The sequence below is a fragment of the Pecten maximus genome, chromosome 1 (assembly GCF_902652985.1).
Source record: "Pecten maximus chromosome 1, xPecMax1.1, whole genome shotgun sequence".
Taxonomy (NCBI): Eukaryota; Metazoa; Mollusca; class Bivalvia; order Pectinida; family Pectinidae; genus Pecten; species Pecten maximus.
Window position 1 is genome coordinate 7,478,385 of NC_047015.1, and position 25,414 is coordinate 7,503,798.

At 35.4% G+C, this 25,414-nt stretch overlaps 1 protein-coding gene across 1 annotated transcript; it reads left to right on the forward strand.

Annotated features, from left to right (window-relative positions):
• On the forward strand, positions 1 to 25,045 carry LOC117323700 (ubiquitin carboxyl-terminal hydrolase 36-like). Its single transcript, XM_033879084.1, has 18 exons — positions 1 to 62; positions 2,878 to 3,140; positions 4,875 to 5,096; positions 5,500 to 5,610; positions 5,838 to 5,940; positions 7,163 to 7,230; positions 7,441 to 7,511; positions 9,284 to 9,366; positions 9,527 to 9,604; positions 10,275 to 10,365; positions 10,856 to 10,981; positions 11,484 to 11,597; positions 13,056 to 13,122; positions 13,365 to 14,876; positions 15,818 to 15,979; positions 17,501 to 17,610; positions 21,117 to 21,212; positions 23,505 to 25,045. Exons 2-18 carry the CDS (start codon positions 2,891 to 2,893, stop codon positions 23,697 to 23,699), a joined length of 3,459 nt encoding a protein of 1,152 aa, XP_033734975.1. The 5' UTR covers positions 1 to 62; positions 2,878 to 2,890; the 3' UTR covers positions 23,700 to 25,045.
• The last annotated feature ends 369 nt before the right edge of the window (positions 25,046 to 25,414 follow it).

Consider the following 25,414-nt stretch of genomic DNA (forward strand, 5'->3'; position numbering starts at 1 on the left):
AGGTCTATTGCCAGAATACCCGGATGTTGCATTCGAAATCTTCTCGGTGTTGGATGTTGCAGGTAATATTTATGTATTTTACATGCCTTGTCTTTTACAAATATTGTTGAAATTAGTTTAACAGTCTGGTCTGACCATTCACCTAGATAAATATATATGTACTATGCCAATACAATTAATATATCCCATTGCACAAAATAATTTTATCAACCGGTGTCGTGTCTCGTGGCCAGAAACAATGTGGATTCCATGTTGTTATCATTCGATATGAGCCCGACTGCTGTTTCGTCCGCGACATATTTATGGATATTTCTCAGACAATATATATAATTATTCATTATAGCAGATAGGCGGATCGAATTATTATTTTTTTGAATCGATGCATTCGGAAATTCAGCTTGACCTGCTTTCAGTTTATGCGCACAAGAAACTGTTACCACACGTACACCACCACGAGGTCTGGATCCCAAGCCATCCAATTATCCTCCACTTAGATATCGGGATAAAATTTCGTTTTCATATGTTGAATTGAAAAACATAGCAACCAAGTAATGAATTTCTTAAATTGTTATTGAATACTGTAACAGTTGTCTGCAATGTTATCTCTGGGTAAAAATATAGTTGTCAAAGAACGGTGAAAACACTAGACTAGTACAAATAATTTTATCCGGTCTTCTAGATCTTCGTCCCGACTGACAGGTTATATTAAAAATATGCCGCATAGACCGTGAACTACAGCCACAGGATGTATATGCATACATCAGACAATTTTGAACGTTTAAAAGCAATAGAACAGATGTATACATTTACAACATACATTGTCAATTAAAAACAAACAAAAAAAATACACAGATACTAAATATGATGTGTCATGTATGGCTTCTGTTTCTTGACCCAAGGTCACTGTTGCAATTATTATTTTTTTATAGAAAATTCAAGTTTCATTTTATGTAAGTCCTCTTTCATGATATTAAAATTACAATTTCTTGTTACATTTAAATCGATTAAAGCTAATTGTATACTTTTCATTTTCCCAAATTAATCCTTATCCTGCCAAACGTGACATAAACTGCTTGTGCAAACCCTGTTCCCACCGCAAAGGCCATCATTTGCTGCTGAATTAGCTTAATATAACAACTCTGCCAACAGAGACAATAGCTGATTTCCGAGATTGCGCATTAGTTGCATATAAAAGGATACAGTCCACGCGAAATGTTTTTTTTTACAGGACATTTGGTCTGGTAAAAGCTGAAGTATTACCAGACCGGATTCATGTTTACGAGACATTTTGGTCTGGTAAAGTAAAATTTTTACCAGACCAAATTATGTTACTTGATAAGCTATATTTTGACTCCAAAATAAAAAAAAAAACTCAAGACATGACATATAGAATCAAATTTTACTCAAATTTAAAAACTACTGGAAATCATCATGATTATCATTCTCCGTCATTTACGACCGAAGCACGGGTATTGGAACATCCGGTCAAAAACGTGTTTGTTCCACTTCCAGCAGACGATTTCCCGTAAACATCAATACAAACTGAACATGACATGGTGTTCTGTTCCATATTGAACTGCAGCCATTCGCGTTTCTCTCTCCATTTAATGTTACGTTTATGAGGCGCCCGCTTTGCTTCATACTTCTTACTCGCCTCGGTTTTCTGAACAGTCCTTTCTGTTTCAGATGTTTTCTTTTTGATCGGTTTGCCGGGAATCGCTCCCTCAATAAACCGCAACATCTTGTTGAGGCGAGAAAATTCTGGAATGTTTTGTGAGTCGCGGTCAAAATAGCGCTTGAATGAGTCACGAATCAGAACCACGCCAGTCAAACAGTTGTTTGATAGAGAATCGGGGTCGATTCTAAGGTTCAAAACGTACCGGACATTCGGTCCGGATTTATTCAACACTTAACCGGGCCGACGGAAATTTTATCCGACATGTCCGACGGACCGGTGATATTTCGCGTGGACTGAAGGATACCAAAATTATGCTAGCTTTACTTAAAAGTGATGACATATTAAATAGATACCTAATCTGATTGGCTGAATTTCCCCTAGTTTCTTCTAAAATTTTGCCTGAAGAATCGATAGAACACTAATAATTTGAGTAACTTGTATCGAAGGGCACCCATTTTGTCGTAATTTTATGTAGGCTTTATATTGATTTTATTAATATTATTTTAGGGTAGGTGGAACGTTATCGTTAAAATCAATAGGCTTATGAAAAATTTAATTGTTTCTTTCGAAAGTAATTTTGGGTATATAACCATTCTGAACACAAAATCGGTTTGGTATTTGTAATTCAGAGGGATCAGTATAGGGAAGTTTTTTTATTACTAGAAGGATCAATTCTATATAGCTATTTCATTCCATATCAAATTTAAGGTATTAAATTGCTTTTGATAAGGATTGGTTTCGAGAAGTTGTACTGTACATGTACTGTTTACAATTGCAAGAAATAAAGAACAGAATAAAGAACATACCAGCTGGGTAATTATCACATAGAAGAATGTCCAGATCTGTTACACAATTAGTAACCAACTGTATGTAATCATAGAAATCAGTACCATAAAATTAAAGACAACAAAAAAGTACTGATTACTTGGTTGAATTACGGATGGAAGAAATTTACATAGTGGTGTATGTGCAAGTCATTGGTCACCAAATCAGTTGATTTACAGGTACATACAAATTATAATAAGAGTATGGGATCATTAGCTAGTTTCAGGTTTGAATCTCAGTAAGTGTGTAATAATATACATGTACATCTCAATATCCAGGGTTTTTTCTCACTGATATGGATGGGAAAGGGCCTTTTTGTCTCATTTTGGGTATGTACCAAATAAAAAAAATGAAAAATATTTTTGTTCTTTCAGATTAACCAATGCTATGCCTGCAAGTTCTTCAGAAAATATCGGGCAAATTGAGGAGACATTGAAGTCCTCCTTGGTTGGGGAGGAGAGCTTGGATTGTCAAATTCTATCCTCCTCTAAACAAGTCCTCTTGCATAAGATTGATTTCAAACCAGCAGAGAAGCCATATTCTCTGCAAGTGGACTCTTTGAGAGCTAAATACATACCTCTGAATCAGTTCAAAAAATATTCTACTGAGCAGAATGGCAGTAATAAACAGAAAGAAGGTAATGCATTTCAACAAAATTTGTTCAGCTTTTTTTTTTTTTTTAACTTTCTGTTTATTTTGGGATGATCAGGACCATTGGTAATTACATATTAGGACTCCCAAAATGTATTTTGTCCTCTAGATCTTGTTATTTCCAAGTTACTCTAATTAATGACCCATTTTTTTTGTCTGGCTACCATAAAACCTAATACATGCAATAATTTTCAAAGGAACACTACACTCTAAAGATGGGATTGCCATTCTATATGAAGCCCTTTAATTTTTAAATCCTTGTCAGATAACCAAAGTTGATTTAACTAGACTACCACATTAACGTTACACTAATCCACCGTGGGTCTGCTCAGGGAAAAATCTTCACTTTAGTAGAGCTCGAGGCTGCTGCTATTTTCATATCCAAATTTTTGCCAATCAAATTGGAGGTAACAACATACACTTTATATAAGCTGCATATCTACAACCGTGGTGGCAATCTCAAAAACATGTTTTAGAAACTTAATATCAATCTCAGTTTAAATAATTTCAGCAGAATATCATTGATGCCCTTTTGTCCGACAGAGTTGTCTTCCTGTCAATTAAAACTGGCTTAATTAGGTGAAGGGAAAAGCCTGTTATCAGGCATTTCAGCCCATTTTGACACTGCCAAGTCATTCTGATATTCTGTTAAGCTTAGCTTATTGATGCACAAATAACATCCCAAACACATTGCCACACTAGGTTATACGTCTTGTTTAAAACACCCAAAGAGATGTAGGACATCTTGTCCACTATATATATGTTTATTACAGAATCTGCACCCCTTTATGGGCATGGAAATATTTGTACATGCACATTTTGAAATTTTCCCCTCCAAGCCTGAAGAGTTCTTATATTCTGAAAGGGTTACGTTGATCAGTTTCTATTTATAGAGGGACGTCATTTAAACAAGGATTTTTCATTGCGCTGACCATGACCCACATGTGTGGGAAGCAGAAGATGCTTTGAAATAAAATAGATTTGATGATTGAAAGCTTGTATGGTTTCATACACAGTTCAATTATAACCTTGACATTAAATTCATCTGCATCAACATTCTTTACTTGAGAGTACACATATAATGAATTTGAAAACTGAGGTTTGGATATATAGATACCCCTCATTACAAGGGATTAATCACTTTGTTTATATCTTAGTTTGAAGCAAGCCAACTTGGATAACAAATATGTCTTTGATTGAAAATATTTGCTGACTTCAAATACAGTGGTGTATAATTCATGTCCAAAATTGAAAAAATTTAAGATTTGAGGAGAGTCCTGTAAATCAGTATATTAGACAAAAATCTTGGTTCTCAGGCGTACACACATTTAAGGGCCACGCATTGCAGATTTTAATGTAAAATGCCTTAAAAAAAACTGGGAATTTATAGTCAGCCACTGCTCATTTGGGCAGATCTAGAACCAAAACAAAAGTAAATTACTGATTTTTATTAACCAATAACTAGTTGTGTTATGTTAACAAGATATATGTTCATTTTGTAATAGTAATACTAAACTCTTGTTTGAAAATAATGATTTTCATTGAAACCTATAAAAAAATATTTCGTCTCATTATTGTCATGTGAAACTGAAAAAAATGCCTCCCAGTTCCATCTCCTTTGAAAAAAATGTCATGAAAATGAAGTAATTGTTTTTGGCTTAAAAGTATGACTGAACTTTTTAGTATGTCTGCATGACTTTCAAAAGTATGGTGACTTCAGGTTCCAGAATGAATGGAGAAGGAGACGGAGACTCCCTACCAACACCAAAAGTTGTTTTGTACCCAGAGGAGAAGGTTCAGCTGGAATGGAGGAAGATGCAGAAAATTGGGGCTGGTTTAGTGAACATGGGGAATACCTGCTTCCTAAACTCCACTCTCCAGTGCCTCACCTACACTGCTCCTCTTGTCAACTTCTGCCTTAGCAATGAACACAGTACCACATGTTAGTACCTCTGAAGTCTGAACTAATGATGGAATCAGCTTGTCTGTTCATAGAAAATGTTTGTCAACACAACATGACAATATCTGTTAAACTAAGCAGGGTTCTTTATTGAAAATGTAACATTGTGATGTAATATTAGTTAATTTGAATTTTTGACATTTTGTATGTTTTGTATGTTTTGTTTTGAAAATGAATGATATATTTTTGAGCTTTGCTTGGGGAATTGGATTTGAGATGTTTTTACATCAATATCATCCAAAAAATAGCAGACATAAAAGATTTTTATCATCGATGCTCAAAAGGCCTACTAATTTGCCATATCTACAGGTGTAGAATCCATGCTGATATAGCATCCTTGGTTTGTATGTTTATTTAAGGACTATATAAACCTTTAATATTCCAGGCAAACAAGCAGGATTTTGCATGATGTGTGAACTACAGCGCCATGTTAAGCGTTGCTATGAAAACTCAGGAAATGCCATCAAACCACAATCTGTGTTACAGAAACTGAGAAGTGAGTCCTGTAGCATGCTCTCTGCAGTAGAACCAATTAAATTACTGGTCATCTCAAATGTCAACCCAAATGGGGAAACATCTTCCATTATGTGATAGATAATCTTGAACCATCAAATCTGTCAAAGTGATGATCCTCTGTTCTAGGTGACTATTTCCCCTCAAACATTTTGACTCTATCAAGCTATGTTTGAAAACACTTGAGCCTAATGCCTTTCTTTTTTGTAGTGATAGCCAAACATATGCACTGGGGTCGTCAGGAAGATGCTCACGAATTCCTGAGATATGTGGTTGATGCCATGCAGCGGTCGTGTCTGAATGGACATAACAAGTAGGTTGACATGAATAGAAATATTGGAAGAACTGTCCAATTATCATTGCAGTTATCTTGAGAAAGCTATTTGAATTATTATTTTTAAACGAACATTAATGTACGTTTATTAGAATCCAGAGTAGAATTGCTGTGTATGCCCATATTTGGCGACTTTTTCACCCATGCACCACGTACTTCCGTTTTCAATCCAATATGGCTGCCTTCAAAACTTTCACTTCAAACCATAGACTTAGCGATATATCAGCATGTTATTTTACTAATGAACTACATTCAAAAGATCTTTTTGCACATGCATGTGCTTATAAAATTTGTATCCATGATGAATGTGAATGCTTAATGTAAAAGGGGGGGGTAGTAGTTTACTGTTGTAAGGGAGGTAACTCCAAAATCACCCTTAGAATCGATTCGATTGACTGACTTTTGCACGATTTTGGACACAAAGACGGCAATTTTCACCAATGTAAATGTACAAATTTGTTTACTGCACAATGCACTTCTAACAATCAAACAAATGATTCCGAGATAGAAATTATTTTCAAACTATTATGTATTACGAAAAATTTAATCATAATAATACCGATAGCCAACAACATGCCGACAAACGATGTATAATGTAAGAACACGCATGCGTTTAGGATATTTACCAAAATGGACTTGGAAATACCGAAATGGAGAAAAATTGGGCTTAAATTTGCATTATTTTCAGAGAATGGACCCTAAAATCTATCTGGTTGTTATCCTTTATCACGTTGTTAACAATGATTATACCAGAAGCTCTAGTTTTGGCTTTCAGTAATTCTTTATGCATGTTTCATCGTAATAAGTTGAAATATGCCTAACTAACAATGGAAGTATCCTAAATTTAGTGCATATTGGAAAGTTGGCATCAATAATGTCCCAACTGTATTATAACTGATGAGGCCTTTTCAAAAAAAAGAAGACATATTTTATTTTTATCAATCCAAGATAGTTACTTCCAATTTTATTAAGGACCTAAGAGAAACATGCATACAATCATATCAGAACAGCTCCAAACATTTCAAATTAATTGCAATTTATTCTTAAATTAGCCAATTTATCTACTTTAAACTTAAAAGGTTACTGATTTTGCATTATAACAATAATGTTCGTTTACAGTACTTTCAGTACTTTGATTTAACTGTGCAAAAAAAAAATTGGATTGCAACTCGACTTGATTGATATTTTCTGTATGTTGCAGATTAGACAAATTCAGCAAAGAGACTACGGTGGTTAACCAAATATTTGGAGGGTTTCTCAGAAGTCAAGGTATGTATCAACCTTATCAAACAATTTATTATTTTTTTTCTCTCTCTGCAAAGTTGAAATGTCTTTGGTCTGACATTTTCACTTGTAAGACTATATTTAATCCATAGGATATAATGTATTTATATCAGTGGGGATTGCAGTTTTGATTATTTCAGTTTAATTTATTCCAATACCTTTATTTGGCAATCTCACTTTTCTCTTCCCATTCAGTCCAGTGTATGCGATGTAAGGAGATGTCAAATACTTATGACCCCTTTCTAGATGTCAGCTTGGATATTAAGGTAAGAAAAATAATTACTTCAAGTGAATTTTGGCAGAGCTGTGAAAAGATTTCAATTCTCAAGAATACTAAAATGTACTGATGTCAATATTGCACAAAATAGAATAAATGTGGGCTAAAAATTCTCTCCAAAAAAGTTGTTTGCATTGCTGATTCTGTGCTTTAAGGATACATCATTGGACTAGGCAAACAACCACCTTTTCAACATTTCATATTGGTAAAATTACCTTTCTGTCTTAACAAGTCATGCATAAGTGTCCTCCTTAAGTGCAAAAGGTAAATGTACACATATAGTGTGCACTTTAAAAAAAATTGTCTGGTGGAAAAATCCACTGCACACTGTATGCAAGAAGAAGCCTTTGCCAATCAGATGCTTGGATATCATGAATGTGATTTGAGATTTGTTATCGTCATTTCCTTCGACAACAGAATACTAATTTAATACTTAAATATATAAAGCATTTATAAGTAAAATTTTAGCAAATAATCAAGGAAATAATAATCAGTTATTTTGATGTTTAATTCCCTGAAATTGTATATCTATTGATCAGCAAATTGCATGGATTTATGATCTGTCGAGCCACATGTGTTCCACACACATACAATCTCACTTGAGCAAGTTGTCGTATTCAGTTGCAATATGATGTTTAATGGCTCAATTAACATGAAACAAAATTTGAAATGATATGTCAGCACATAGTTTATTCATAATTCTAAATAAATCGTGTTATAAATTGTTCTACTTGTTTATTTACTGAAGCTGTAACGGCACACATACACAATTAAGCAAGGATAACACTAATGCCTTGATCTCCTGCGGCAGTCACTGACCAACTGGCCCTATTATATCATGTAAAAACTGCTCTGATTCATTGTCTGCACTGTAAAATTTATCCTATCGACATGTTTATTTCAATGATATAAAAGTACATATGTAGTGATCAGCCCATCGATAGCAGAATTGTTTCCGTATACAAAACATCGTAGACGGGTCCATTCTAATTTGCAAATCTGACCGATGATTCCAAATAAATTTTGTGATGTAACTTTGATAAGTCGGAGTTTTCTATCCTCTTATGCTGGAGTATTCAGTTACTGTGCAGTTAAATCTAAACATTAAAAAAAAAATCACCAATTTTTTTGGAAAGCAAACTTCAAAAACTTAACTGCACACAAGGGGCTGCAGTGGCCTATTGGTTAAGGTGTACCAACTTTTTAGCACTAGCCCTCTACCTTTGGGTCGCGAGTTCGAAACCCACGTGGGGCACTTGCTTGGTACTGACTGTATGCTGGTGGTTTTTCTCCGGGTACTCCGGTTTTCCTCCACCTCCAAAACCTGGCCATCCTTAAATGACCCTGGCTGTTAATAGGATGTTTAACAAAATAAACCAAACAGCACACTATACGTGCAAATTTGGAAGTATGTACAACAGATATCATAAACCTTCACTGATGGTACACCATGGTATTGCTATGTCGCTTCCTACAACGACAATTCCTGGTGAAGGTCAAAAGTCACAATTTGACCACACAAGAGTATGCACCTGGGATTATATATCTATATGAGAGATCACTTCTGCGATTGAGTGTATGTAGAATTGAGGTGTTGAGAGTAAAATACTTGAAACCATAACAAAAATACACAAAAAGAAGTAGAAAAAAAAGATGTGTTGTAAGTTTGTTTCCGTTTGATTTTTCCTTGTATAAGGAATACACTAACTTGTGTAATGTCCTGTTGATATTAGAAATTCTATTTACATATATATATACCAGGCTGTACAGACCCTTGAAAAAGCTTTGGAGAAATATGTACATCCTGAGACACTGGACAATGACAATGCATACATGTGTACAAAGTAAGTATTCTTATCTCAATCAACAGTATATTCTAACATATATGTTTAAATTTAGATGTTTCTTTTTTGATAAAAAATAATATTTAAAGGATAAATTTTGAAAACGCAATTTTAAAGAATGACTTAAAATTAGATTATCAATGACTTATTTTTGTTTTAGATGCAAACAAAAGGTGCCAGCTCACAAAAGATTTTCAATTCACAAGGCTCCAAACATATTGACAATTTCACTGAAAAGGTTGGTATTATTGGTAGCTTGATTTTAGAAACTAATGCACTTTACAAGTAAAGAATCTGCCCTACAGCTAGGTTGTACAAATTTTACCTGCTGCCTCCATTGCATGATTGTAAAAGGCGATTATATTTGGGATCTTATCTTATCTCTTCTTTCTGAACTACTTTCTTCTTCCTTACTTTTGGCCTTTAGTTAAGTGTTCGCTGCGGTGAGGAAGGCTTTGAGTTCTGGCTGAGACACACCAGAGTCTGTAACAATGGTTGTTGCTAGTTGTGTTTAATGCTCTGTATTTTGGGAGTGGGATGAATGTTCAGTCCATCGTCAGTATAATGTAACCGGATGGAGTGTCTTGCTCGATGACTTCAGCAGTGCACTTCATTGAGGCAGCACTACAAAGTTGGCATCAGTTCCAACATGGAAACAAAACACGAATATATTACAGCCTCCCAAAACACACACATTCACCAATCATATGCATCTGACACACACAGAGAAGGCTGTCCTTAAATGACTTTAGCTCTTGATAGGACATTAAATAATGCAAACCAAACTGGTATAGCCTGAAGGATTTGTGTCATTGTATTAATTAGTAATTTTGTTTTTCAGTTGACTTGTTGGATGTAAATAATGTTTATTCAGTGATTTTATAGTAAATATTGGATTTATTTTATAGGTTTGACTACAACAGGTTGATGGGTAAAGTGAGTCGCCACATTCAGTTCCCAGAGAAACTTAACCTTCGTCCTTACATGAGCTATAGACAAGTAAGTCCAATGTTGATCAAGATATCAAATGATGCATGTCACTAGGATTACTGGGTAAGGGAAACATCAGAAGCCAAATTTACTGTTATTAGCAGTTAATTGAGGAAAAGCAGAACTATTGATCAAGTGTAAGTTGAGTATAGTTACACAAGTCATTAGACATAATCATTGTACTTTGAAAACTGCTATATTGTAATTCATATGATATGCTTCTCAGGAAAATCATACTATTTACAACACAGTATTAAATATGTGAAATACAAAAGCCTGAATGTTTCTGACCACTTTGTGTTTTATAATCACTATTGTTATGATGCTTTCTGCACAAAGATTGTCTGAAACAGTTTAGTTTCTCTAGATTACCTCCAAAGACTACTACTGTGAAAAATTCCATGAAGCTAGAACTACATAAGTGTTTGCACAATAGAGTTTTCATTGATGGATTGTATTACTGGGAGGTGTTTTAATTGCTTGGTTGTTTTTGTTTCAGGGAGAGAAGGTGATGTACCAGCTGTATGCTGTACTGGTCCATTCTGGTTTTAGCTGTAACTCTGGACATTACTACTGCTATGTGAAGTCTCCTAGTCAAATCTGGTACTGCATGAATGACTCTATGGTATGTCTGTTGGTGAACATCATAGATACAGTCCTTCTCAAAAACTCGGAACTATTTAACTTTTATTAAAGACTGGTCAGATTGATAACATACATGAGATCATTTCCAGGATGAAAATCCCATGTTTTTGGTCAAATTGACAGAAATTTCAAAAATCTTCTCAAGACCCAGATTTGATAATCAAAATACTCTTCATGGATGAAAAGGTCTAAAGGTGATCTATCAAAATTGTCGATTACATGGCCCATAGGTTTTATGTCACTCCCTGGAGAGGTCCTTAACTTTGTCATAGTTTATGCAAGAAAATCACATTTAAATGGAAGTGATACAAATTTGGTTACAATAATTGAGGAGGGGCGAAACTTTACTACTTTTTTCATGGTGTGGAACTGTTTAGAAATACCTTGTAAATACATAGAAGATAGTTATATGTTTGAGACTCATGTAACCGCTTATTTTTGTTATGTCTAAATATTGACTTGTTTATTGACTCTCTATACAGGTTCAGCAAGTCAGTGCCACACGGGTGTTGTCTTGTGAAGCCTATTTGCTGTTCTACATTAAGTCCAAGCCTTCACAAATGTCATCAAAGTCTATTCCAAGACCGTTGAACAAGGTAAGTTTTTTTCAGTTATATAATACGGACCTGTTTGCGCATGAAAAATTAGGCCTGATATGCACCTGTCCTGCCCTTTGGCACCGTCAGGGAAACCTTTGCCTGTGAACTGCGATAATCAAGCAATGGTGGTATCCAGATTTTTAGCACACCATCATCAGATGTTGGGCTATCACTATCATCAGATGTTGGGCTATCACTATCATCAGATGTTGGGCTATCACCATCATCAGATGTTGGGCTATCACTATCATCAGATGGTGGACTATAACTATCATCAGATGTTGGGCTATCACCATCATAAGATGTTGGGCTATCACCATCATCAGATGGTGGGCTATCACTATCATCAGATGTTGGGCTATCACCATCATCAGATGTTGGGCTATCACCATCATCAGATGTTGGGCTATCACCATCATCAGATGGTGGGCTATCACTATCATCAGATGTTGGGCTATCACTATCATCAGATGTTGGGCTATCACTATCATCAGATGGTGGGCTATCACTATCATCAGATGTTGGGCTATCACTATCATCAGATGGTGGGCTATTCAAACTGCCTTTCCTCCACGGTCTATCTGTCTATTTATCCTCCTCCAATTCTTGTTACCATTAATTCTCCGAAAGTACTGAATTGATCTTTCTCAATTTTTGGATTTAGGTTCTCCTTGGTCCCTAGTTGTGCATGTTGGATTTTGAGAATGATTGGAAAACAAAATAGCTAACGTGGCCATTATGAATTTAGACAATTGAAGATTGTTACTGCTATTTCTCATGAAGTACTGTACATATCTTTCAAATTTTTATATGCAGGTTTCCAATGGTCTCTAGTTGTGTATATTGAATTCTGCCTGTCAGCCATTTTTACTTTTGACAGGTTGAAGATTGTTACCGCTATTTCTTGAAAAGATTTTTCAAAATTCGTATATTGTTTCTCCCTGATCACTAGTTTTACATGTTTAATTTTGAGTGTTTTTTTTTTAAATGACTAATAGGCTTTAATTTTGACCTTGAAAATAATTTACAATATGATATGCAAATGAAAAATCTACCACATTGATGTACATTGCTAGCCAATTTGACCATTGGCCTCCAATGACTTATATGTTGACATTGACACTAAGCCTGTAGTGTTATGATATGTGCAAATTAATTGGATATATGAGCTTTGGGAATATAAAGCTGTACGGTTTATAGAGGATGGATGTCAAGGAAATGTAGACAAATAAGGATGGAAAGAATTAAATGACCATAGTATCCACATTGCTATGTTGTAAACATATTGAACTAGATCTTATAATTAGTAAAACAAAATTCAAATCTACATGCAATGTGTCTTGTTTTAGGTATAGAACAATAATTAAAGGATCATGTGAGCATTTAAGCATATAGGCCTTTGTTATGAATATAATTGTTAATGAAGGTGTTTATAATATGTTTGCTATTTCATAGGTCATCGGTCCCAGCCTGCCTCCAAACCACACCATCAACAAGAAATTCAAAGTTAATGGAGTAATCAGTAAGTAGTCTGGTTTGGTTTTTGCTCTAGGAATAGAGGAATATTCTACAATATTATTACCTGAAAAATGGAATGTTCTTTTCATGTGATGCAGAGACTTGTTATTTGATTAGTTTCAGACAGCCTGTTATTGTTAAAGCTTGGACTGGTCATCATCATAGTCTGATCATACTTGACTGATTCTAGCTTATTTTCTTTCAGAATTTTTCATGAATTAGTTTTATGTTATATTTATACTTCAGGTGGTCCTTGCAGTGATGTTGGAGCTAGTGTGGCTAGAAAAAACAACAGTTCCTCATCATTGTCCTCCTCTACTCAGGTGCAGAAGTCCACCTCAACACAATCTCTAAGTACTCCATTACCTGATAAACGCGATCGGGTAGCTTTTGGTATCAAACCACAGACTTCTGTCAAACAGCAAACAGAGGACAAGCCAAGAATTGTCATGCAAATCAAAAATGGCAAAGTTACCACTTTTGAAAAATCACCAAATGGTAAATCAAAGATTGTGAAAGACTCTGATCAGATGAAGTCACTGTTGGTACCGTATGGTGATGACAGCGAGTCTGATTCGGAAAATACCAATAGTATCACTAAAGGTAAGAAAACTGAAACTAAATCATCCAGCATCAAAAAAGATATCAAAAAGATTGGTTTGCCTTTATTTTCCCAGAAAAATATCGGAAGACATTTGGATGATTCTGCAGTTGTTTTTGATAAGAAGCTAAATGCCACTACGTCTGTACCAGGAAATGCCAATCTCTTGGACACCAAAGGTCATGGAGACAGTAAAAACCATCGACTGGATGGTCTCAATCTAATGGTTAGTCCAACAAAGGATCTGACATTACAGTTCAGTGAAAAGTCAGCATTCAGCCCAGGGAAACGGATACTTGGTGATAATCCTGGCATAACTTGTGTGACTAACCTGGTGCCTGCTGGGAGTTCAAAGGTCAACTCCACAACAAATTGGCAAGTGTTCAACCAGGACTCTGCTCCAAGTCCCTCGGTTGGTTCATCTTCCAGTCGTGACAGTGTGAACTCCACCACTGAATGGACAGTGATGGGCAATAAAGACATGGCAGTGTACCCCAAAGTGCCAGAGAGACAGTTTCCAGGATGGAAGGTACAGGAGAATGAAAAATTAGGAAATTGTTCAGAAGATATAAAGGATTGTAGGCCATCTCCTTCTTCTCCCAACCCCAGACACACTTCAGCTGGGTCTGCTGAGGAGCATAGAATTATGTGCGATAAATCAGATGATTCTTGTAACACTGAAGCAATGCATGTGTCTAACTCTACTTCTGACATGGTGTCTTCAAAATCAACCACTATGAATCAGATCAGTGAGGTGATGGACGACAAATCTGTCGATATATCGGATAAACAGAGCCTCCTTTCTGACAGCTATGTGTGTTCAGATGGAAAACAATCCATTCATAAAAAACATAAAAAGCGCAAGAAGCACAAAAAGGAGCACAAAGACATGAAGTACCAAGAACTTGCGCCTGACAGCGATAGCTCAGAACGCACAAAAAAACACAAGAAAAAGAAACACAAATTAAAGAAGGAATTAAAGTCTGGTGATTATTGTAAGGATAGGAAGAAGCTCATGAATGGAGAAAAGGAGGAAGACGGACCTCGTAAAAAGTCTGAGAGCGAGTCTGAGGACAGCCAGGAGTTTGTATGGGTAGAGAAGACTAAGGATTCTCTCAAAGGCCCCAGTGGAGATGAAAAGACAGGTGATAGCAAAGGTAATGGTAGTCAGCACACATATCAAAACTGATGATTTTAATAGAAACTTAATCAGCCTGGGCTATTCAAATCCCCTTTCCTCTGTAGTCTCGGTGGTTCGTGATCTGTCCTTCTGTCTGTCCATAAACAACTTCTGTTACCACTATTTCTTAGGAAGTACTGAAAAGATTTCCCTCAAATTTCATATGTGGATTCCCCTTGGTCCCTAGTTGTGCCCGTTAAATTTTGAGATAGATGGCCAACAGTTGGCCATTTTGAAATTTTACAATTGATTTGTTTTACAGATATTTTTTCAGAATGTACAGAAAGGATCTTTTCAATTTCGTATGTGGGTTCTCCTTGGTCCCTAGTCGTGTATTTTCATATTGAGAATAACAGACGGAATTTTGAATTTTGACAATTAAAGATTTCTCTGGCTATTTCTTTAGGAGGGCTGGAGGGATATTTCTCAAACTTTACATGTAGCTATAAATATAGGTTCCCCCTGAAATTGGTTCTTAGTTGTGTCCATTCATTTATTAGTCTGATTGGGAAAACAAAATGGCTAACAGGCAGCCATCTGGGATTTTGACAGTTGAAATTTGTTATAATTCATATATATTTCAGAAAGTTCTTCAGATATGTTCCCCATGTTATCAAATAATTAAGGGAAAGAAGGGAAAAGTAGAGAAAAAAATCAGTCTTTCATGGAACCAATTCTGGTGGGCACCAAGATCCTTCTTGAATATAATATAGAAGATTTGAACAATTTTTTTCTCTAACTGTGCACATAAATTGTTTGTATATATTACTGTAATTAAATTAACACGACACAGAAAGATTGTTAGAAATACTGTTGTCTTCTTTATTGAAATTGAAATAAATTGAAATAAATGTGTGTAACTATCAATGCCCTATACTAATGTAACTTTTTTTGTAAATTAACAAATTGAAATAACAGCTCCTGTACAAAGCTGGGATCATCACATCAAAGATGGTTACAAACGCCCCAATAATGGTCCTGGTGGAGACGCTCGATCTGGTCAATACTGGGATGGTACGAAGAAGGCACGGGTAGCAGATGAGCTGGAAAAATCCGCTCACCATATCTACGGCTCTTCAGGTAATTATAATCTCTTTGTCCCAGAAGAAATGATATTGGGAGTCACTATGGCAAGGTATTTAGTGAATAGGGTCATTTCTGACAACCCCCTCCATGAGTAATTGAAGGATGGGTCTATGAAGGTTAGGTAGACGTTTTTGCAGACTGGAAAATCTTCTATTCAAGTAGCTGTTTTGTTAAATAAAATTCAGCTATCGTTAAGTCAATAGCTGATTCCAATATCTTTATATTTATCAACATGAAAAATGCTATAGAGATCAAAGCTATGGTATTACATCAATGAGGTGACTTATTATTGCACAACTACTGTGTAGTGTTGGGAGTAAGCTTACAGGATGTTGGGAGTCCCTAGGTGGTTTACAGGGTATTGGGATTCCCTAGGTGGTTTACAGGGTGTTGGGATTCCCAAGGTGGTTTACAGGGTGTTGGGAGTCCCTGGGAATAAGTTTACAGGGTGTTGGGAGTCCCTGGGAATAAGTTTACAGGGTGTTGGGAGTCCCTAGGTGGTTTACAGGGTGTTGGGAGTCCCTAGGTGGTTTACAGGGTGTTGGGATTCCCTAGGTGGTTAACAGGGTGTTGGGATTCCCTAGGTGGTTTACAGGGTTTTGGGATTCCCTAGGTGTAAGTTTACAGGGTGTTGGGATTCCCTAGGTTGTTTACAGGGTGTTGGGATTCCCTAGGTGGTTAACAGGGTGTTGGGAGTCCGTTGGTGTAAGTCTTAAGGGAATTTTGAGACCCTGGTAGTTTTTATTAGCTCACCGGTTACGAGTAACCGAGAGCTAATGTTGCCACCCCGGCGTCGGCGTCCCACCCCAAAACTTTAAGTTTTTGGGATCAGTTTTTGGAAAGCTTCTAAGTCCAAAAGTATACACCTCACACCCTTTTAATTTGGTTTATACATTCATTAGAGGTCTAGGAGTAATGTTATGGCAAAATCATGCAGAAAAAAATTGTGATTTTTTCGCATTTTACCATTTTGTGAACTTAACTTTTTTAGCACCAAAATCCACTTTAAACTTTTTGGGGTAATTCCAAAATTATGCTCTCACATTCTTCTAATTTGGTTTATGCATTCATTAGATGTCACGGAGTGATGTTATATCAAAATCATGCCAAAATAAATTGTGATTTTTTTTTGGCATTTTACCATTTAGTGGACTCTTTAAATATTTTTGGGGTACAAAAACCCTCTTTAAATATTTTTGGGGTAAGTTTTTTGGCACAAAAACCCTCTTTAAATATTTTTGGGGTAAGTTTTTGAAAGCTTGTAAGTCCACACCCTTCTTATTTGGTTTATACATCCATTAGAGGTCTAGGAGCGATATTATGTGACGTACAATTTCAAAATGACATGCTTATAGATACATAAAAAATGAATGCATAGTGTGATTGCTGCCGCCGGTGAGCTTTCGCAATCATTGATTGCACTTGTTTAACAGTTCATTTGATACTGTGCAGGGGCTTTGTGGCCCCTTACTTAAGTGTTCTGTTAGTAACATTGATACTCTTTTGTTTACATAGTGGCATCCTGGAATGGTGGCAAAAGTTCTCTGGACCTAGATGCTGACCGTGAGAGGGAAAGGAAACGTGCATGGTCAGATGCCTATGATGAAGAATTTGACCGAGGAAAGGTATGAAATGGAGGGGTAGATAGTTTTACCCATGTATGTCGCGTCTCATCTTGTAGCAATGTAACTAGCTAATCTCAGGAACTGCTGAGGTTTCTGGGTGTCAAGTGGCAGCTGGGGCATTCATGTTTTACAGGCATTTCCTAATTTTGATAATCATCTGTTCCCTTACTAACAAATTAGGAACTTAAATCTATAATCATGATTTTGAAAAGAACACTTGATGAGTGCCATTTAAAATACTGTTTATTAAGGATCAAGTAGTTAGAATGTATTTGTCCAAGAATGGAGAAGATCTGAGGTTGGGCTATTCAAGTAAATATCTATTGGTGGGCTCCAAAGGTCTGTGATATTTTGTTTTGTACAAATTGTATTGGAGGGATTGAAGTTAGTAGGAGCTACTACAATTATGTAGAGGGATCGGAGGTAGTAGGAGGTAGCATAATTGTGTAGGAGGTAGTAGGAGGTAGTATGATTGTGTAGGAGGTAGTATAATTGTGTAGGAGGTAGTATAATTGTGTAGGAGGTAGCATAATTGTGTAGGAGGTAGTATAATTGTGTAGGAGGTAGTAGGAGGTAGTATAATTGTGTAGGAGGTAGTAGGAGGTAGCATAATTGTGTAGGAGGTAGTATAATTGTGTAGGAGGTAGTATAATTGTGTAGGAGGTAGTAGGAGGTAGTAGGAGGTAGTACAATTGTGTAGGAGGTAGTATAATTGTGTAGGAGGTAGTATAATTGTGTAGGAGGTAGTATAATTGTGTAGGAGGTAGTATAATTGTGTAGGAGGTAGTATAATTGTGTAGGAGGTAGTAGGAGGTAGCATAATTGTGTAGGAGGTAGTAGGAGGTAGTATAATTGTGTAGGAGGTAGTATAATTGTGTAGGAGGTAGTATAATTGTGTAGGAGGTAGTAGGAGGTAGTATAATTGTGTAGGAGTTAGTATAATTGTGTAGGAGGTAGTATAATTGTGTAGGAGGTAGTAGGAGGTAGTATAATTGTGTAGGAGGTAGAGGAGAGCATCATTGGTAGGAGGTAGTAGGAGGTAAGTCTCATTGTGTAAGGTAGGAGGTAGTATAATTGTGTAGGAGGTAGTATGATTGTGTAGGAGGTAGTGTAATTGTGTAGGAGGTAGTATAATTGTGTAGGAGGTAGTATGATTGTGTAGGAGGTAGTATGATTGTGTAGGAGGTAGTGTAATTGTGTTAGAGGTAGTATAATTGTGTAGGAGGTAGTATAATTGTGTAGGAGGTAGTATAATTGTGTAGGAGGTAGTATGATTGTGTAGGAGGTAGTGTAATTGTGTAGGAGGTAGTAGGAGGTAGTATAATTGTGTAGGAGGTAGTAGGAGGTAGTATAATTGTGTAGGAGGTAGTAGGAGGTAGTATAATTGTGTAGGAGGTAGTATGATTGTGTAGGAGGTAGTGTAATTTAGTAGGAGGTAGTATAATTGTGTAGGAGGTAGTATAATTGTGTAGGAGGTAGTAGGAGGAAGTATAATTGTGTAGGAGGTAGTAGGTGGTAGCATAATCCAATTGTGTAGGAGGTAGTAGGAGGTAGCATAATTGTGTAGGAGGTAGTATAATTGTGTTGGAGAGATTTGAGGTAGTAGGAGGTATACTCTCCAATTAGTAGTATGATTGTGTAGAGGAATTGGAGGCAATAGGAGGTACAGTGTAATAAGGATTGCAAGTTGTGGTTACACAACGAGTTGTTGAATATGGAATTTATTTCACATGAGTAAGTTATTTTTTATATGTTACAAAAGACATGAGCTTTAGTGAGTGTCTTTTGTAATTAAAAAAAAACTACTAACGAGTGTGAAATAAATTATATATCCAAAAATCAGGAGTCGTGTGACCTGTTTCTACTACAATAATATCGGCTTGAATCAAAGGGAAATGTAGCCAAGTCTTATTTCGCATATGCAAATAAGGTTTACAGGTGACGGCCGGGACCCAGTGATGTAATCGAATGACGTCAATAACAATTGCAACTCGGTTCAAAGTTCGAATTCTTGACCAATCAAAAGGCTGGAAGATCATATTGATCATATTCCACTAGTGGAATATAACATATACAGTGCATTCCACTTAATTGGGTTGCCTATTTGCGGGGACTTTTTACCCGATTAACCAACTTATGCAATGAGCTGATATGCACGTCACCATCTTAGATTTGGTCCGTAATGGTTAAGACTTGGGTCGAATTTGGATGAAAATATTTGCGTTATTATTGTTAATAAACAGTGTTTTTGTTTGTGCTTTTACTGATGTCAAATTGTCAGATTACTTTAACTAATTGTATAAAAATACATGTATTAAAATAATAAAACCTTAAAGATTGTTTCTTATTCGTGACACAGTACAATCATAGCACCTCAAATCGGGGGTCATACATCCCTGTTTCATCCACGTGTTCCTAATATAACTTGACATACGATCTAAGGACTCGCCGACAATTACAGCTAAAATCATTCATGTTTATCATAGAGACATTCTTATGTTCGCTATGAAGTTTAAAATATTCCATATTATATTGCCAAAGCACAGAGATCGGAGAAACCGAGTTTATTTACGTCATTTCCTGTGGTATAAATTTATACGAACTTGACACTGGCTGTCACTGATAAAACAACACGAAATCCAATGTAATGTTTTTTATTAACCAGTTCTAATCCTTACCTGAATAGGAATTTTTAGCTAACGTCGGGCGTCTGTCCTTTTACTGCTCGCTACTGTTTTTTTTAATAACTCACCTGTGTACCGGTGTCGTCACATTTCCCAGTGGCGAACCCCTCACTTTGGATTCGCCACATACAGTAAGCAGTGTTATCAATCGATCTGTAGCAATGTCAGACCCAGGTCAAAACCTATTGTTTTGGTTTCTACTTCGAAGATTTTACATCCCAGAAGTAAAAGTTTAATTGTCTAGTAGCTTAATTATGCTTTTAAACCCCCATTACGTTGGCCTGCTGCTGACTCTAAAAATAACATTTAATTTTACCCACAATTCTTAATCGATTTCCTGTTGGGGGAAAACCTCACGAGGCAGAATTAACAACAACACAGTTCTGAACATGACAAAACCCCGACATAACATTATCGTTTAAGGTAATATTTTACCGTTTTTTTTTTTTACATTTTAACCATCTAAATTACCCTATTTGTTGATAAATGTCTAGAAATATGTGATGACTTTCGTGAAAATCGGAGCATTTCTAATTTTTTTTGTCCGATTGTTCTATTCGAATAACCGAAAAATACGACTTTTCCAACCCAATCAAACGAATTTTTTTAATATGATTTAAGAGAAAATGGTTTTGGTTTTTGAAATTTTACCCAATTAAACGAAATACCCGATTAAGCGTTACCCGATTAACTGGAATGTACTGTATATATATCCAACAGTCGGCACATTTATACACTGGCTTGAGGGTGGAATAACGCAGCGTATTGTGGTAGAAAGATGTCTCTTGCTACATTCTGATTTCCATCTTGTCTTTTTTTCAGGTGAAGAAAGTTAAAAAGCATTATGCTGACTTTGACTTTTTACCCAATAACAACTTCCAAAAGATGCAAGATGAACGCAATCAAGATAGGAACAGAGTGAGTAGTATTATCAACAGAATGTTTGTCTCGTATTTACATGCAGCAAGCAAGTAAAATATTTGTCCAGATTCCAGGAAAGCTTCTTTTTGTTTTTTACATCACTCTTTTAAAATGTTAATAATATTGAGTTTATAATGTGAAACAAATATTCAATAGATGCAGTATTCCAGCTAGGCCTGGTTAGTAGGATGCTCACCCTGCATGCCCTTATTTTCAATGTTTTCTAATGTGCCCTGCCTTTTAACTCCTGTGCCTGTGCCTTTAGTTTCGTGTTTGAAAAAATTCTAAAAATTATAATCGGGGCATAATTTACTTTACCTTCCCTGGCAGCAAATCTTTCTTGGGAAGGTGACAGGTGTATAGGTATAAATAATCTTTATTAAAACAACCATATGTAATCGGACAGGAGACTAACTGTAAACCATTTGAAGGAAGCTGCCATTTTGTGTGTAATATTGGTGTACTAGAAAATGGTAAATACACATTTTTTTTTTTGCAAAATGTTTTTATTTTCCTTTTGATACAAAGCATAGTGACAGTAATGCAAATATACAAAGTTTCTATATATTAAATCATCTACATGTTGAAGTATATTTGGAATTTGCCAAGTACACTTTATACATATGAAGCTGTAACTTATTACAATTAATCATAACATGGGAACACAAAGGATTTGAATTGAAGAATTGCTTATTTGAGGTAAGGTTTTTGGAAATTTCAATGGAAAAATTGTTATCCTTCTACTCAGGCGAGTAAAGATATTCAACATAGGCTGGTATGGACCTTACAGTGTATGTATCTAGGATCCACTGTATTTCCATGTCATGAATGTATCAATCTAGGGCAGTGTACCAAATCCTGTATATAGTATAAGATGCGAGTATTTCTTTAAAGTAAACATAGAGTCCCTCTAGGGTTAAACTATCTCCTGCCGGAGTTAAACTAAAAGATTTTTTTTGGGGAAAAAACCAGAATTTTCAAATTTTTGGACCTAAAATATTTCTGCGTTAAGTTTTTGGTGCAAGTGTTAAGAGGTTTTAATACATCACTTTATAATTGTACTAGGGTGCTGATATTTGGCAATAGAGTCCCTATGGAGTAAGACAATCCCTTCCTGGAGTAAAACTTTAAAATCTGTGTTTTTGTTTTGTTTTAAATTTTTGGAATTTGTGTTAAGTTTATGTTGTGAGTGTTGAAAGGCATAGTAATACATGGTATTAGGTTCCCTGTGGGGGTTAAACTATCCCTTGCCATAGTTAAACTGAAATATTTTTTTGGGGAAAAAACACATTTTTTAAAATTTTTGTGCAAATGTTGAAAGCTATTAACACATCACTTTATGATTGTACTAGGGTGCTGATATTTGGTAAATGAGTCCCTATGGAGTTACACTATCCCTTCTTGGGGGTGAAACTGAAAATAAAACAATGTGAAAATGCTCACAATAGACAATTTATACCGGTCCACATTTTTCAAGGGAGATAACTCTCATTAGGATAATATTTTGTCAAAAAATTGAAGAAATATGTCCAAAAGCAATTTACATTTGTATTTAATAAATTCATTTAATCTACAACCGCATAGCTTGTCTCCCGAATGTTTTCAATAAATAATTTATATATATATAAATTGGTATGGTTTTGAAAATTGCATGAATTCACAAAACATAATCTGATCAAGTACAGTAAACAATATAAATATTATTAATGCAATTTGCGAAACCATTCCAATTAATATATTTTGATTATTTATTGACAAACATTTGCGAGACGAGCTATGCTGTTCTCCAACAGCTCTTGTTTTAGTTATGTTTACTATTTTTCAGAATTATTTTGAGCTGTTATTCGTTATCTGAAATCTTTTTGAAATGACTGCAGTCAACTAATGCTTCATATGTATCTTTTGTCTAAAATTCAAAGAAGTGTATAGGTAAATTATAAAGAAAAATGCTTATTCTTTAAAATCTTGAAACAAAAAATCAATAGAAGAAATGTATCAAATAGAACAATAAATAAAAAGAGTTTTATTGTCTAATATAATTATGAACCAGGCCTTGCACAATACATGAACATAATGTTGATAAAGATGCTACACACGGAATGACCCAGCACAAAAACATGCCCCCAAAAGAAATATTGTGCATAAAAAATTGCTTTTTTTGGCCAGGGCCCTGCACTTTTCAAATCCTAGCTGAAACACGGATGTGGCATATAGCAAATAAATGTGAAAGTGCTTTATATTCTGTGTGATTAATTCATGAATTTATCATATATCGATTATTTTGTTTAGTGGAAAGGGTCATATGACGGGAGTTCCTACTATAACAATGGCTACAACAATGGCACCAATGGGTCTCACCACAAACCTTCCAATGGTCCTCACTTTCACAGTCATCATAGTGAACATCGACACCGAGACCGAGACAACAGTCGCAGCTACTTACAGCACAGCAGTCATTCATCAGCCAAATACAACAAGCATTGACAGCAGTTGATACCAGATCTCGTTATGGATTTCTCTCCTGCAAGGTTGCACCAGACTTTGCCTTTGATTTTGTTTTCATTGCCAAAGTCCTACCAGATCTTGCCTTGAGCTGGTATCTAGCAAGGTCATAACCAGACTGCCTTTGATGGTCCTCCAATAAGTTTGCTTAGGATTGGTCTCACGTTCTCTGGGATTTTTTTTTTTTTTCAAATCAGATTAAATTGATGTTTTGTCTTTGGACATGAATGTTTGAATTAGATGGAATGTGTAATCTATTTACTTTAGGAAAGTGTTACCTGTAGATGGCATTTGTATATTGATGGGAAAAGTGCAAATATAGTTAATGATTGTCCGAGGTGTGTTGCCAGGAAATGGACAACTGTAGAGCAGTTATTATACTGGAATGTTTGACTTGGTACAACAGATGTGATGATCTGTCAACATTTATATTTGTAGAATATATGATAAGCATGTGTGATTTTCTCAGTCATGAGTTTTAAAAATGTGTAGATGTTATTGCTTACAGTTAATTATTTATACTGAACTGAATAGTTTTTATTTTTAAGTCAGCTAATATACCAAGAGAGACAGAGAGAGAGAGAGAGAGAGAGATTATATTTTGATGTCTCTGCTGTGCTGAACATGTCTTGTAAGTTAATGCTTAATTATAGTTTTGTGTTTAAATTTGTGTCAGTTTGCGCTGCTTGAAAACACTATAGGTGTCAAAATACTATGGTTACCTGTCTATAAATACTACTGTTACATCATGGTTAAGTCCATTTGTACTTCTGTTCAAGAATTGTTTGGACATCTTTTATCAACTTAATGAATGATATATATCATGCATGTGATTTGTCAAAGATTTCAGCTACCGAAACCAAAACCTAGAATCTAAGCTATTAACAAAGTTGATATTTGCTATCTGAATATGGTTCATAAACATATCATTTACTGTACTATTATCAAGGCTTGTACAAAATTAATGTATTTGAGATCATGTAATGTTAATTAAACAAGAACCAGTTGTATCATGATACACAATTCATACTTTACTACGTGTTTAGTGATTTTAGAGGGATTACTGTTTACAGATATTATAATCCATTGCAAAATGTATATTTCATTTTGTGGGATATTCTACACCCAAGGATGGAATGTCCTACACAACTGCACACTATGACTTGCTTTCTCTTCAAAAGATTTTCATTAAACCCAACATTGCATACATTTGCCACACTAAACATAGCAAAATATCTACATCCAGATAAATTAATGCCATATTTGGAGAGAGTGGGAAAGGAAGCATGCAATGTCATTAAAGATGGATTCCTGCATTTTGCACTCAATTTTTGTTCCTGTGAAAATATTTAATAATTTCTATTTTTCCTGGATTGTCACAGTTATGAGTTTTGCGTTAATACCAAATTTGTAAAGTAATACAAATAAGTAAACATATTTATATAACATAAGTCATCCTACAATATTTGTCTGGCTCTCCATTACAACAATTTAGCACTACTTGGACACGTCACTGTGCATTGAAATGTTGAGTTAAGGGAAATTTTATAACCAATTCTTATGAAGATAAGTCCGCACTGGAGTGTCTAAGTTATGCTATTTAGGGCCATTTTAGTCAAATATATATCCTCCAGAAAAGAAATTCTAAGCATGCTGAGTATGTAGTGGAGACATTGCAGCTTAATACAATGATGGTA

Excerpts from the sequence above, each read along its gene's own strand:
- LOC117323700 (XM_033879084.1), top strand. The coding sequence starts at position 2,891 with ATGCCTGCAAGTTCTTCAGAAAATATCGGGCAAATTGAGGAGACATTG. Across the intron at positions 9,367-9,526 it reads AATGCATACATGTGTACAAA|ATGCAAACAAAAGGTGCCAG; the intron begins GTAAGTATTCTT and ends TTTTTGTTTTAG. Across the intron at positions 21,213-23,504 it reads GCAATCAAGATAGGAACAGA|TGGAAAGGGTCATATGACGG; the intron begins GTGAGTAGTATT and ends TATTTTGTTTAG.